The 16,686-nt window shown below is 35.9% G+C and overlaps 1 protein-coding gene across 1 annotated transcript in view; it reads right to left on the reverse strand.

The window, feature by feature from the left end:
• The window catches only part of GLS2 (glutaminase 2), a 187,725-nt gene that overhangs the window by 159,287 nt on the left and 11,752 nt on the right, over positions 1–16,686 (reverse strand). Inside the window, exons 2-4 of the mRNA XM_053708140.1 lie at positions 16,201–16,288; positions 6,477–6,598; positions 4,881–5,010 (exon numbers count right to left, since the gene is read on the reverse strand). Coding sequence (XP_053564115.1) covers positions 4,881–5,010; positions 6,477–6,598; positions 16,201–16,288 — 340 coding nt within the window. The remainder of the gene's footprint in view (positions 1–4,880; positions 5,011–6,476; positions 6,599–16,200; positions 16,289–16,686) is intronic.

Raw genomic sequence — 16,686 nt, forward strand, 5'->3', positions numbered from 1 at the left:
GTGTCAGCTGTCCTCCAGTATGATCACCCCGCAACACCTGGTACTTACATTAATGTGTGGCATGCTCTGTGGTTATTTAACTCCCTTCAGCAGAAATAGGACTATTGCACCTTAAGTGGGTGAGACTCTGTGGAGGAGTCTCAGTCCCAAAGGCAACCATTAAACCCTTTGTTGGATTTAATTTGCTTTCATTAACCAAAGTGTATAGATTATATACATACAAATACAGTGTTTGTATATATATATTAAACAATATGAATTGTGTGTGGGGGGGTCTTGGTTAGTTCCCACACTTTTTTTTGTAGGACTTGATGCCGGTTATAATGAATGCGTACGCGACCACACATTGGAATTGCTGGGAAGCATTGTGGTTACGAGAGAGACGGCATCAGAACCTAAGCGCAGAAAATGGGGTAAGTAGCGCAGGGATGGCAGCAAATTTAAATATATATGTATATGCTTATATACATATATATTTACACATAAATATATATGTATATAAGCATTTACAAATACAGTATATTTACTGGGAACACTTAGGCCTAGATTTAGAGTTGGGCGGTAGCCGTGAAAACCAGCATTAGAGGATCCTAACGCTGGTTTTGGGCTACCGCCGGTATTTAGAGTCAGTCAGGAAAGGGTCTAACGCTCACTTTCCAGCCGCAACTTTTCCATACCGCAGATCCCCTTACGTCAACTGCGTATCCTATCTTTTCAATGGGATCTTTCTAACGCCGGTATTTAGAGTCGTGGCTGAAGTGAGCGTTAGAAATCTAACGACAAAACTCCAGCCGCAGAAAAAAGTCAGTAGTTAAGAGCTTTCTGGGCTAACGCCGGTTTATAAAGCTCTTAACTACTGTGCTCTAAAGTACACTAACACCCATAAACTACCTATGTACCCCTAAACCGAGGTCCCCCCACATCGCCGCCACTATATTTAAATTTTTTAACCCCTAATCTTCCGCTCCGTACACTGCTGCCAACTACGTTATCCCTATGTACCCCTAATCTGCTGCCCCTAACACCGCCGACCCCTATATTATATTTATTAACCCCTAATCTGCCGCCCCCGCTATCGCTGACCCCTGCATATTATTATTAACCCCTAATCTGCCGCTCCGTACACCACCGCCACCTACATTATAGCTATGTACCCCTAATCTGCTGCCCCTAACACCGCCGACCCCTATATTATATTTATTAACCCCTAATCTGCCCCCCTCAACGTCGCCTCCACCTGCCTACACTTATTAACCCCTAATCTGCCGAGCGGACCGCACCGCTACTATAATAAAGTTATTAACCCCTAATCCGCCTCACTCCCGCCTCAATAACCCTATAATAAATAGTATTAACCCCTAATCTGCCCTCCCTAACATCACCGACACCTAACTTCAATTATTAACCCCTAATCTGCCGACCGAATCTCGCCGCTACTGTAATAAATTTATTAACCCCTAAAGCTAAGTCTAACCCTAACACTAACACCCCCCTTAATTAAATATAATTTAAATCTAACGAAATAAATTAACTCTTATTAAATAAATTATTCCTATTTAAAGCTAAATACTTACCTGTAAAATAAACCCTAATATAGCTACAATATAAATTATAATTATATTATAGCTATTTTAGGATTTATATTTATTTTACAGGTAACTTTGTATTTATTTTAACCAGGTACAATAGCTATTAAATAGTTAAGAACTATTTAATAGCTAAAATAGTTAAAATAATTACAAAATTACCTGTAAAATAAATCCTAACCTAAGTTACAATTAAACCTAACACTACACTATCAATAAATTAATTAAATAAAATACCTACAATTACCTACAATTAAACCTAACACTACACTATCAATAAATTAATTAAATACAATATCTACAAATAAATACAATGAAATAAACTAACTAAAGTACAAAAAATAAAAAAGAACTAAGTTACAAAAAATAAAAAAATATTTACAAACATCAGAAAAATATTACAACAATTTTAAACTAATTACACCTACTCTAAGCCCTCTAATAAAATAACAAAGCCCCCCCCAAAATAAAAAAATGCCCTACCCTATTCTAAATTAAAAAAGTTCAAAGCTCTTTTACCTTACCAGCCCTTAAAAGGACCTTTTGTGGGGCATGCCCCAAAGAATTCAGCTCTTTTGCCTGTAAAAAAAAACATACAATACCCCCCCCCAACATTACAACCCACCACCCACATACCCCTAATCTAACCAAACCCCCCTTAAATAAACCTAACACTAAGCCCCTGAAGATCTTCCTACCTTATCTTCACCTCGCCGGGTATCACCGATCGGTCCTGGCTCCGAAATCTTCATCCAACCCAAGCGGGGGCTAGACATCCATCATCCGGCGGCTGAAGAGGTCCAGAAGAGGCTCCAAAGTCTTCATCCTATCCGGGAAGAAGAGGCGATCCAGACCGGCAACCATCTTGATCCAAGCGGCATCTTCTATCTTCATCCGATGAGGAACGGCTCCATCGTGAAGACCTCCAGCGCGGATCAATCTTCTTCCTCCGACGTCCAACTGAAGAATGACGGTTCCTTTAAGGGACGTCATCCAAGATGGCGTCCCTCGAATTCCGATTGGCTGATAGGATTCTATCAGCCAATCGGAATTAAGGTAGGAAAATTCTGATTGGCTGATGGAATCAGCCAATCAGAATCAAGTTCAATCCGATTGGCTGATCTGATCAGCCAATCAGATTGAGCTTGCATTCTATTGGCTGATCAGAACAGGTTTAATTGTAGGTAATTGTAGGTATTTTATTTAATTAATTTATTGATCGTGTAGTGTTAGGTTTAATTGTAACTTAGGTTAGGATTTATTTTACAGGTAATTTTGTAATTATTTTAACTATTTTAGCTATTAAATAGTTCTTAACTATTTAATAGCTATTGGTCCTGGTTAAAATAAATACAAAGTTACCTGTAAAATAAATATAAATCCTAAAATAGCTATAATATAATTATAATTTATATTGTAGCTATATTAGGGTTTATTTTACAGGTAAGTATTTAGCTTTAAATAGGAATAATTTATTTAATAAGAGTTAATTTATTTCGTTAGATTTAAATTATATTTAATTAAGGGGGGTGTTAGTGTTAGGGTTAGACTTAGCTTTAGGGGTTAATCCATTTATTACATTAGCGGCGAGATTCGGTCGGCAGATTAGGGGTTAATAATTGAAGTTAGGTGTCGGTGATGTTAGGGAGGGCAAATTAGGGGTTAATACTATTTATTATAGGGTTATTGAGGCGGGAGTGAGGCGGATTAGGGGTTAATAACTTTATTATAGTAGTGGTGCGGTCCGCTCAGCAGATTAGGGGTTAATAAGTGTAGGCAGGTGGAGGCGACGTTGAGGGGGGCAGATTAGGGGTTAATAAATATAATATAGGGGTCGGCGGTGTTAGGGGCAGCAGATTAGGGGTACATAGCTATAATGTAGGTGGCGGTGGTGTACGGAGCGGCAGATTAGGGGTTAATAATAATATGCAGGGGTCAGCGATAGCGGGGCGGCAGAATAGGGGTTAATAAGTGTAAGGTTAGGGGTGTTTAGACTCGGGGTACATGTTAGAGTGTTAGGTGCAGACGTAGGAAGTGTTTCCCCATAGAAAACATTGGGGCTGCGTTAGGAGCTGAACGCGGCTTTTTTGCAGGTGTTAGGTTTTTTTTCAGCTCAAATGGCCCCATTGTTTTCTATGGGGGAATCGTGCACGAGCACGTTTTTGAAGCTGGCCGCGTCCGTAAGCACCGCTGATATCTAGAGTTGCAGTGGCGTTAAATTATGCTCTACGCTCCCTTTTTGGAGCCTAACGCACTGAAAACCCAGCCATTCTGTGAACTCTAAATACCAGCGGTATTTAAAAGGTGCGTGGGAAAAAAAGCATGCGTAGCTAACGCACCCCTTTGGCCGCAGAACTCTAAATCTAGGCGATAGTTCCCATAGACCACAATGTAAAGGCACTTTCAGAGCATTTTTTTTTCTAACACCCCACTCCGGTCAACTTTAGCCCCGAAATACTGCCTAGTGCAGTTATTTTATTAAAAAATAAAGATGCTGCTATCTTTATTTTTTAATAAAATACACACTACTGTATTTTGAGGGCATTTAAGGCACATTTATAAGATTAACCAGTGATCTGATCTCTGATTAATTTTATAAGCGCTAATTGCTATCGCAAACTCACAATAGCAATAACCAGCTACTTGTAATGGTTGGTTAATTATCGTGGGCCCGCAAACGGCAAATTTGCCCTTTGTGGGTGTGCGATAATTTAGTGCTCCACTTATAATCTAGCCCAAAATGTTTAATAATGCATAGTAAAGAAACTTTGCAATATACAGTACATACATATATATATATATATATATATATATATATATATATATATATATATATATATATATTTACATACATATATATGCTTTACCCTTTCTTTGTTTCTGGAAATTATTCTCAGAGCAGCTGGAACACATTTTGCAGGATTCCGAACCAGAACCTGATCCATAAATTGTTTCTTCAGTGTTCATTTATGTCTGTCTCTTATTGGCCACAGCAAAGAAAATAAGGTATTTCCAATAAACAGTCTTTAGACTGTAAAACAATTCCAATATAATAATTTTGTATAGAGAACTTATTCAACACTAGCGCAGCAGAATCTGCTGGCGCTCTATAAATAACTGATTATAATAATACAGTGCTTACTACTGATATAAGCTATTATAAGTTAATATAAGACCAAAATAAAAAGTAGGCCAGTTAAGATCAATCTTAAGGTGGTAGAACTCAGTACCAAGTAAGCACAGTCAAGTAGTTCCTAAGCAAATAAAGAAGCATAATCTATTGAGCAGCCTCACCTCTCCTGCCTGTATGGTGTGGGCATTCTCATACAGGTTGTTTACATGTAATGTGAACTGTGCAAAATCTGGAATCACAAACTTCTTGCAGACAACTTGAGTCAGGAGCACAATGTTACTCTGAACACATCTGTGATGGAGAAAGACAAAACATCCATACATTGTAAAATTGCAAATAACTGATTTAAATATCTGACCATTATTGCAGAAAATTAAAAGTTGTCTAAGCTGTGATTGAAACTAATATAGCAATATCAATTGTATACAACTAGCTCCAATGAAGGTAAGTAGGCAGAATCCATACGCCATAAATCATTAGTAAGAAATACAAGTGATAATTGTATATTAGTTTGAATTTAGATTTAAAATTTCTTTTACTTATCAGGAAGAAAAAAAAAATACTGTTCTTTCATAAACATAATGTCCCTTTAAGGCTGCACAGTTTGCAATATTTTTTTTTATAAATAAAACAAATATGGTAATGTAAATATATAGATAGAGAACAAGTCTGCAATCCTTTTGTTGCTTTGGTTGAAATGTTTGTAAAATTAACATTTCCCATATAACGGCCTAAATTACAAGTGGAGCACAAAAATATTTGCGCAATTGTGTGTTCACATGGCTTGAGCATAATCAATAGCGCTTGTATTTTTGAGCTCATATTACAAGTCCAAAGCCATTTGTTATTGCTCAAGCGATAGTTCAGGGCGCATTAACATCTGCATGTTGGGTAGCATGGGTGTGCGCTAAATGCTTCACTTAATATGCTTCTGTCTGGGACCACAGCGCTAAGTTAATGATGCGCAAGTAGTGGGGTTCACCATGTAGTTCTGTGATATACTATTAATATTAATGGTTTGCTTCAGGTGTTAAAAAGCGCTATTTTGGTTTGTAATATGAACACAATGAGCTCACTAATACTATATATTGCGCTATCTATTAAAAGTATAAGGTGCACAAAAAAGTTTCTTTGGTTAATATATTTAATGATCCACTTGCAAGACCAGATTGTGTGTTATTCTTTACATGAGTTTGTGGAAAAGATAATGCACCCTGCACTATTGATTGCGTCCACTTGTAATATAGCCCAATGTGTTCTGTGAGTTATATTTAGATTATATTTAACCCCTTGAGTGCTAACGACGGCTAACTTGAGTGCAATCTGGGGGCTCCCATCAGCTTCCACCCCGGTGATGGGGCCTTTATAGTGATAGGCATCACCAGGGCTTCCCGTTACGTGTGGTGACATCACATGCAATGACGTGATGACATCACCGTGCAACTTTATTTAAAAATTACAATGGACAAGATAGGGAAAGGGGGCATGCTGCTTAGAAGCCTATATCTCAGGCATCTAAGCAGCTACAGACCCCCAAGACCCACAGTTGGAAAGGTAATCACATAACCTTTCAAATGGTATAGGTAAAAAAAAAATGTTTTTGAAATAGTAAAAAACTGAAAATAAATAAATCCAGCTTAGCACACAAAATAGTCAAGAACACTTATGAGAGAAGTATAATACATTGTGAAACAAATAAAACGTATGTAATATTGTATACGGATATTAAATTAAATTGTAAGCTTGCAGCTGTTTACTTTCGGAAGAGCTCCCGGTCCAGCATGGCTCCCAGCATTGGTTCCTGCATCAAGGGCTCCAGCATATCCATACAGTCCTTCAGTCGGGGGTCTGAAGTGAGCAGGCCACTTGCTTTCAGTGACTATAATGTACAATAGATAGACAAGAAAGCTGAAGAATCACATTTAAATGTCTGAATTACGAAGCACAAAAACAGGTATTTGGATAATAAATATTTGTCTTTGACAATAAACATTTTTTGAAAAGAGTGCTGAATTCCCTTACTGCTTGGGGGAGGGGTAAAGTACTCTCCTCTATATTTTTTATTTTCTTTCTTATGTGTACAAAAACAGGTAGCTATTACTGATGCTCTGTGATATACTAGATTAAAAATACAATTTATAGTAAAAAGGAAAATAACATTCACAATCACTATGTTGACAGAATCAATAATTGTATTATCCAATGAAAATAAATAAACAAATTAATATATTGCCACTAAACAGTGATACTTATTAAATAGAAACAATGTGAAATAAAAATAAAAGTATTGTATACAAATGTATCCTCTGCTGGTTCTGCAATAAATCCTCCTTATTGAAGTCATCATATACCTCAAATAAAACATAAAAATAAAAAATTCCATAGTGTGATTGGAAATGCTGTGTTTCTATGCTGGTTGTAACGGTTCTCAGATATGGTGGTAATACATTAGTTCTAAGGTAGAAGCACTCACAAATCAAGCCTAGATATAACAGGAGTTTGTCTTAAAATCAGGTAAAATGATTACAAACACAATTACTCTGGGGTCTCGGTAACTTTGTGGGCTAATTAGTTATACTATAAGAACACAGCCCTGTACTTTGGTTACGTCCGGTGTAAAAGTGCGTTAGAGTCCCAAAGAGTCCACCCTCCTCGTTACATGATGATGTTATCCAGGAGGGGGACTAATTTAGCTCCACCATATCCGAGTACCATTAAAACCAGCACAGGAACACAGCATTTTCAACAGAGTTATGCTATGGAACTTTTCTTTATGTGTTTTATTTGAGATATATTATTTGAGATCTATGGTCACTTCAATAAGGAGGATTTATTGCAAAACCAGCAGAGTATACTTTTGTATACAACAGTTACATTTGTCCACAGAGGTGACATTATTTTTATTATGTCACATAGTCAGATACAACATCAGCCAATCACAAAATATCATCCTTGTGTTAGTCCCTAACCATTAAACTGCACGTAAATATATGATTTCCTTTTGTTGATCAACTGCTAGCAGTTTTAAAGGGATATTAAACAGTAAATAAATGCTACACAAAATTATGTATTTAAAGCAAAGATTAGCCTCAATAATACGTAAATGTATTTTTACAATTATATACAGGGAGTGCAGAATTATTAGGCAAGTTGTATTTTTGAGGATTAATTTTATTATTGAACAACAACCATGTTCTCAATGAACCCAAAAAACTCATTAATATCAAAGCTGAATAGTTTTGGAAGTAGTTTTTAGTTTGTTTTTAGTTATAGCTATTTTAGGGGGATATCTGTGTGTGCAGGTGACTATTACTGTGCATAATTATTAAGCAACTTAACAAAAAACAAATATATACCCATTTCAATTATTTATTTTTACCAGTGAAACCAATATAACATCTCAACATTCACAAATATACATTTCTGACATTCAAAAACAAAACAAAAACAAATCAGTGACCAATATAGCCACCTTTCTTTGCAAGGACACTCAAAAGCCTGCCATCCATGGATTCTGTCAGTGTTTTGATCTGTTCACCATCAACATTGCGTGCAGCAGCAACCACAGCCTCCCAGACACTGTTCAGAGAGGTGTATTGTTTTCCCTCCTTGTAAATCTCACATTTGATGATGGACCACAGGTTCTCAATGGGGTTCAGATCAGGTGAACAAGGAGGCCATGTCATTAGATTTTCTTCTTTTATACCCTTTCTTGCCAGCCACGCTGTGGAGTACTTGGACGCGTGTGATGGAGCATTGTCCTGCATGAAAATCATGTTTTTCTTGAAGGATGCAGACTTCTTCCTGTACCACTGCTTGAAGAAGGTGTCTTCCAGAAACTGGCAGTAGGACTGGGAGTTGAGCTTGACTCCATCCTCAACCCGAAAAGGCCCCACAAGCTCATCTTTGATGATACCAGCCCAAACCAGTACTCCACCTCCACCTTGCTGGCGTCTGAGTCGGACTGGAGCTCTCTGCCCTTTACCAATCCAGCCACGGGCCCATCCATCTGGCCCATCAAGACTCACTCTCATTTCATCAGTCCATAAAACCTTAGAAAAATCAGTCTTGCGATATTTCTTGGCCCAGTCTTGACGTTTCAGCTTGTGTGTCTTGTTCAGTGGTGGTCGTCTTTCAGCCTTTCTTACCTTGTCCATGTCTCTGAGTATTGCACACCTTGTGCTTTTGGGCACTCCAGTGATGTTGCAGCTCTGAAATATGGCCAAACTGGTGGCAAGTGGCATCTTGGCAGCTGCACGCTTGACTTTTCTCAGTTCATGGGCAGTTATTTTGTGCCTTGGTTTTTCCACACGCTTCTTGCAACCCTGTTGACTATTTTGAATGAAACGCTTGATTGTTCGATGATCACGCTTCAGAAGCTTTGCAATTTTAAGAGTGCTGCATCCCTCTGCAAGATATATCACTATTTTTGACTTTTCTGAGCCTGTCAAGTCCTTCTTTTGACCAATTTTGCCAAAGGAAAGGAAGTTGCCTAATAATTATGCACACCTGATATAAAGTGTTGATGTCATTAGACCACACCCCTTCTCATTACAGAGATGCACATCACCTAATATGCTTAATTGGTAGTAGGCTTTCAAGCCTATACAGCTTGGAGTAAGACAACATGCATAAAGAGGATGATGTGGTCAAAATACTAATTTGCCTAATAATTCTGCACTCCCTGTATATATATATATATTAGGGTTGCACCGATACCATTTTTTTAAGACCGAGTACAAGTACCGATACTTGTTTTCAAATATTCGCCGATACCAATTACTGATACTTTTTTTTTTTTAAATGTCATGTGACCAGTTAACCAAGCACAATACAGACTAATTATTTAAGATTCCTTCTTTATAATTATGAAGGACTGTAACTTAAAAGACATTATGAAATAATAAAACAGTTTTATTTGTCATAAAGTTCACAGAACATGTTTATAAATAAAAATATTACAATAAAATATATTAATAATAACAACAAATAACAAATATAAAATCACAACCAACTAAAAGTGCAATACAGTAAAAAATAAAACAGTGCACTGTTTAATCATGGGGAACAACACTATGGGCTAAATTACATTTGACTGGTAAGCTTTACCAATGCTCTCATTACATGTCCTACTCCATTAAAGTATATGGAGTTGGAAATGTGAACAAAGCATTGATAAAGCTTACCAATCAAATGTAATCTAAATCTAGTCCTATAATTGCAGGATGAGTGTTCATTGGAATTAACTTAATTTTTGCCATGAGTACTCTTCCTGCAATTATATAAGCTAACCTATGGATGTTCCTCAGAGCACAGTATGTTTTGAACATCATTGTGCAAGATGAGAACTAGCAGTAAAAAGGCAATTTAGCAATATGGGTAGGAAGTGGAGGTATCAGTTTAAGTATCGGTGCATTTGCACGAGTACAAGTACTCATGCAAATACTTGGTATCGGTACTGATACCGATACTAGTATCGGTATCGGTGCAACCCTAATAAATATATATATATATTTTTATATATATCTTGAAGACATTAGTTAAAAGGTTTAGTTTCTATAAGTAGTTTTTGTAAAGTAATGGGTGCAGCCATGTTTAAACTAAAGTTCCCACTTATCTCTCTCTTTTGCAGAGGACAATTATTTATACATATAAATCAGATAATAAGAGTGCAAACAAGTCTGTGAAAATAGTGGTAGATAATTACTTTTAGCAATCCTATGTACCACATAACCTTGTTTGCACAGTTTATTTTATTACCTGTTTTATATCTGTCCCAAATTGTCCTCAGCAGGAGAGATAGATAAGTGAAAAAGTTAAGTTCAGAGATGGCTGCACCCATTACTTTATAGAAATCCAACACATTTTAGATTTAAATTACAGGAAAAAGAGGACAAAATAAAAAAAAAAATGTATCTATACATAATATTTATATATAGAAGGCTAACTTTTTATTTTTTTGCATAAATGCAAAACTAGGATTTTCTTTTTTTGCGCTTGTCGGGTTGTGTTCGCATTACAAGTTTAAAAAAAAAAGTATTATTGTGCTAGCTTTAACCTGAATAGTGTGAAAAACCTAACAACCGAGATCGCGCAAACGCCATCACATTTTCACATTCCCCATAGAAGTCAAAGGAGAAAAAAATTGTGGAAAAGAAAAAAACACCCATCAAGCAAACAACATAGCTTATTCGCATTAGCAAATGTGAAATATTTACAATAAATACATAGCTAAAATCTTTATTAAAAATGAATATTGCATAAATATGTTTTATAATATTTTTATCTGCTTAATGGCAAGGGGCTCTAATGCACTTATATATGTTTATATATGTGTACATATATATTAATGTTTTTATATGTGTATGACTGTAAATACATATATACACATATAATATCCTGGATGCTGCTAATAAAGTTTTCTCACTTTCACCTAAGTCAGAGGGGTATGGAATGTCTTGAAAGAAATGGATTATAAATATAATTTTTTTTTAACATGAAGTATTTTTTAACCGGTCATAATTAAAGTTTATATATTTTAAATACACAATATTACACAGATAGCTCAAGATTAACACTGAGCACTTCCCCACTCACCACTCTCTGTTCAATTAATAATACAGAGTAGTACTCGGGGGGTGTTCTACATCCCATTAACTTATCGTATTTTTAATTTGAGACATTTGCTGAGACATTTGCTGGAACAATAACAGGAAACCCAACACGGATTTATTACCACTTATCCTAGTGGTTCTTCCAGGTGAGCGGATAATATCACTTTTTTTGGTATCATATATTACTATATCTCATGAGGCACATTCATTTTTGTTTCATTAACATGCATATGCGGGAATCAACCCGGGAAGCGCTGTAAAAAACACTTCTTTCAAGACATATATATACGTATATATACATACAAATACATCTTTAGCGATGTATCTGTATGTGTCTCAATGTTAAAGCCATTTTCCTTTAATGAGATGTCCAATCATTGAGCCCTTACAACTTTTTTGTGCAATATTTTAAAAAAATAATTAAGTGTTAATATGAGTGTATCTGTACTTTGTAATGTATTTTTGAAGTGGTTTGTGCAACTTCTTTGTTTCGGAAAACACTTAACCACAGCTGTGAGATTGCGGTAAGGATTGAAGCATAAAGGGCGATTGCGCTAGCGCAATTGCAATTTTGCTCCACTTGTAATATCAGCGATATTAAAATGGCTCTCAAAAACATGATTGCGCTAGCGGAAAACCTTTTGCGCCTCACTTGTATTCTAGCCCTTAATGTTATTATTTCATATTGTTTAAAATTGCTTAAATAGCTTCAATATCTTTAGTCATTTCAGACAAAGGGCCAGAGTACTAGTGGAGCGCAAACGTTTGCGTGTGAGCGATTAGGGGTTTGTTCTGATAAATGGGTCTGTGTGAACACCGAAATGTCAATAAATTTTGGTTGTTGACTCACTATAAAGAAGACCTTAGAGTGCATTTGTTTGCTACTATATTCATTTCATTTCTGCACCCAGGCTGATGACCTAGGAGGGTGGATTCACTTTTAGGAGTGTGCTATATATATATATATATATATATATATATATATATATATGTGTGTGTGTGTGTGTGAATTGGAGCCCTTTGCAGTAGATGAAAACATAAAAAACATATTTATGCAATATTATTTTTTTTAATAAAGGTTTTAACTATGTGTTTACTGTAAATAGTTGACATTTCAATGTTCTGCACATAGTAAAATATGTTTTTAGTATTTCTAAATAGATATTCCTATATATATCTGTATATACCTATATATAATCATGTATATTTAAATGTATGTATAGATATATATTGTACCAAAACATATATAAGTAGATATATGTATTTATGAATAAATAGAACATATTCTGCTACGTGAAGAGCATTGGAATGTGAAATATTAATATTTTCATGTCAGGTTAGTGCACATGAGAATATGCGATCGGGTTTGCGCATGAGTAGGGTGTTTTTTTCCCCACTTTTTTCTCCATTGACTTCTATGGGGGAATATGTGAATGTGCATGCGATATTCTATTTTCAGATTTTTGTGCTTGTTATGTTAGCGCACAAGTGAAAAGAGTTTACTTTCAACTCATAATATGAGCGCAAACCGATGCACACAAAAAACGTACTTCTAGCGCAGTTGACACTTGGAATCTGGCCCAAAGTATATTATTAACTTTCCTAAGGAATATTTTGATTAAATTCACATGGAATAAATTGACAATAAGATAACATAGTTAAAGTGAATGTGAAATTTGATGCTAAAGTGCCCGGTTTTTAAAAATTTGATTAAAAACAGGGGCACTTTAATTAATCAAAATTTACATTTCACTCCTGTTGGGAAAAAAAAATTACCTTTAAATCTTCACAGCAGCTCCAGCTTCCTCCGCCCGTCGCCAAGCCTCTTCCTGGGTCTAAAATGAGGAATTCGGCTTCCTCCAATTACGGCGTTGAATCAGACACTGATTCCCCCGGGGGGGAAGCTGTGATTGGAGGATTACCTATCCATCATTTCTGACGTCAGAAATGGCTTGCAACGACCGGAGGAAGCTGGAGCTGCTGTGAAAATTAAAAGGTTTTTTTTCTCAACAGGAGTGAAATGTAAAGTTTGATGAATTAAAGTGCCCCTGTTTTTAATCGAATTTTTAAAAACCGGGCAGTTTAGCATAAAAATTGACATTCACTTTAATAACAAACAGTTCATATCAATATTGGAAATATCCTTTATAAAGTAATAAATACAACTATTTGTGGGAGGGGCCACACCAAGAGGTGCAATAGTGTGGGAATATTGAAGTTGATAAGCAGGAAATAGCAGGAAGGGTACATCATTAATTATAGCTGATTTGTTAATTTGCATAGAATGATAGCAAGGTTATTCCACATTATAATAATACATGCCCTGGAATTGTCAGTTTATGCTAAATGAGTTTGACATTAAATTATTTTTAAGCTAATAATATAATTTATCTTCATATCATTTACCTTTCTAATTTACTTCTATTATCAAATGTACTTTGTTATCTTGGTATCCTTTGTTGAAAAGCATATCTAGGTAGACTCAGGAGCAGCAATGCATAAGTGGAAGCTAGCTAGTGATTGGTTGAGCGTCACACATACGCCTCTTGTCTTTGGCTCATCAGATTTATTCAGGTAGCTCCCAGTAGTGCATTGCTGCTCTGCACATGACTTTAACTATGTATTTAACACATTTCCAGGGGTTAAACCTTCTGAACTTGTGAAATTCTAGTACTATAAAGCAGTTTTTACCTTGAGAATCATGTTTTGCAAAGGGTTTTCCCTACCTTTAAGTATGCGAAGGTAATGTATACATTATAATAGGGCTCACAAAATAATTGTAATTTAGAAATTGTAAAACATGAATAAATTAAGTATTGAAATAAAAATATGCAGTAAAAATGCTTGTTTTTAAATCATTAAAAATCGTAATGAAATGTTCTGCATTACATAGAATTTTTTTTTTAGGGTGCACAATAGAATTCGTAATAAATGTTCAAATTACTCAGAAAAATTCTTAATTATAAAAATTTAATTCACACCGTATACTTTTCTTTGCTTATGGGCTCAACAGGGGCGTTCCAGGGGCATAGTTGAAATTTCTTTAACAGGTCTGGTGTATTATCTAAACATTTTCCCCTGAAGTTCTCGCTGATTTTTTTCTCCCAAACTAAAAGGTGTCAAAAATATTATACACTGAAAACAGGGTAATCAAAATTTACAACCCCAATTCCGAAAAAATTGGGGCAGTAAGGAAAATGCAAAAAAACAAAAAGAGTCATTTGAAAATTCAATTAACCCTTTACTATATTGAAAACACATTATTAACACAGAATTTGATGTTTTACTTTGTGAATTTAATGTATTTTTAAATATATACACTCATTTCAAATCTGACTGCAACATGTTCCAAAAAGGTTGGGACAGGGGCAATTTTTGACAAATAGCAATGTGACAAGTTGAAATAAGAAGGTGATGTGAGACAGGTGAGGCAATCGTGTAATCATAGTATATACGGAGCCTCCAAAAAAGGTCTAGTCCTTCAAGAGCAAGGATGGGTCGAGGCTCGCCAATCTGCAAACAGATGCGTCAGCGAATAATCCAACACTTTGAGAACAACATTCCCCAAAGACAAATCGGTAGGATTTTGGGCATTTCACCTTCTACGATGCACAATATAATTAAAAGATTCAATGAATCTGGTCAAATCGCAGTGTGTAAAGGGCAAGGCCGAAAACCACTTCCAAATGTGCATGATCTCGATCCCTCAGACGTCACTGTCTCAAAAACCATCAAGAGTAAACCTTCGTTAGTCAACACCATTCACCGCTGCATCCACAGATGCAAATTAAGGCTTTTCTATGCAAAGCAGAAGCCATACATCAACACTGTTCAGAAGCGCTGCCGACTTCTCTGGGCTCTGTCTCATCTGAGATGGACAGTAGCACAGTTTAATCGTGTTTTGTGGTCTGACTAGTCAACATTTCAAATAGTTTTTGGATTAAACAGCCATTGTGTTCTCCGGGCCAAAGAGGTAAAGGACCATCCAAGCTGTTTTCCAGCAGGACAACGCCAAACCATATTCTGGCTTGATTACAAGCGCATGGTTGCGTAAGCATAGAGTGAGGGTGCTAAAATGGCCTATCTGCAGTCCTGACCTATCTCCGATTGAGAATGTGTGGCGCATTATGAAGCGCAAAATAAGGCAATAAAGACTCCATACAGTTGCGCAGCTGAAGAAATGCATAATGTATGTATATATTGGGTACTTGAAGAGCGCAACTAATCACCCGTAAAGGTCTCAAGGCGCTGCTCATTTTATCGACCTCGGAAGGATTGAACCTGCAACCCTTAGGTTGCTACAGAGCTCAGCCACAGTGCCTTAGCATGCTGAGCTATCTGTTAAATGGATGAGGGGGGGGAAACTTAACCAAATGGTGTCTTCAGTGCCCAAATGCTTAATAAGTGTAATTAAAAGAAAAGGTGATGTTACACAGTGGCAAACAGTCGACTGTCCCAACTTTTTTGAAACATGTTGCAGTCATCAGATTTGAAATGAGTGTATATTTTCAAAAATACATTAAATTCACAAAGTCAAACATCAAAAAATATGTTAATAATGTGTTTTCAATATAGTACAGGGTGAATTGAATTTTCAAATGACGGAATTGGGGTTGTAAACATATCAGATGGTTCAGAACATTTTGTTTTAGCAGTTTTATGTTATGATTCAGATACAATTTAAAAACTTTCCAGCTTATTACTGCTGAAATATAGTGCTGAAGACACATGCACACTACTGAGCATATCTCAGTATACCAACATGTAAAGGAGCTACTTTCTAACAGAGTATACCAAGAGAATGTTATACATTTGATAATAAAAGTAAATTAGGAACATGCTAACTGTTTACATTTGTTACACTTACATTAATAAACTTGTAGACTGGAAGCTGCTCATTTCCCTCAGAAAGGGTATAAAACATAAGGTCACTTAGATGTTGTAGTGTAGATGTGCTGGGGAAGAAAAGGAATCAGGTTATTTTACGCACACATTTGCTGGTATCGTTGATTTCAGTATAATTTGGAACACAGGGATATGTAAGTACACCCAGCTAGCAGTGAGGAAAACCTAATCTACCAGCCAACACAATACCAGGGTCACAGATAGGGCACAACTTCAAAGTGTGATATAGTTATTTGGGTGTTTTCAATGCTAGTAAGTACCAGCTATTTATATTTTATCTCTGTATAAAAACTAAACACCATATTTATTAAACAATGATAAGCTAATGATGTATTATGTTTGTTTGTATAAATTAAGAAAGGACAAATCAATAATGTGAGAGAAGCAATATAAGGTAATGTTACAATGGTAAAAGGTAGATTAAAGTGTAAATGGAACAGCAAAATAA

The sequence above is a fragment of the Bombina bombina genome, chromosome 3 (assembly GCF_027579735.1).
Source record: "Bombina bombina isolate aBomBom1 chromosome 3, aBomBom1.pri, whole genome shotgun sequence".
Classification (NCBI taxonomy): domain Eukaryota; kingdom Metazoa; phylum Chordata; class Amphibia; order Anura; family Bombinatoridae; genus Bombina; species Bombina bombina.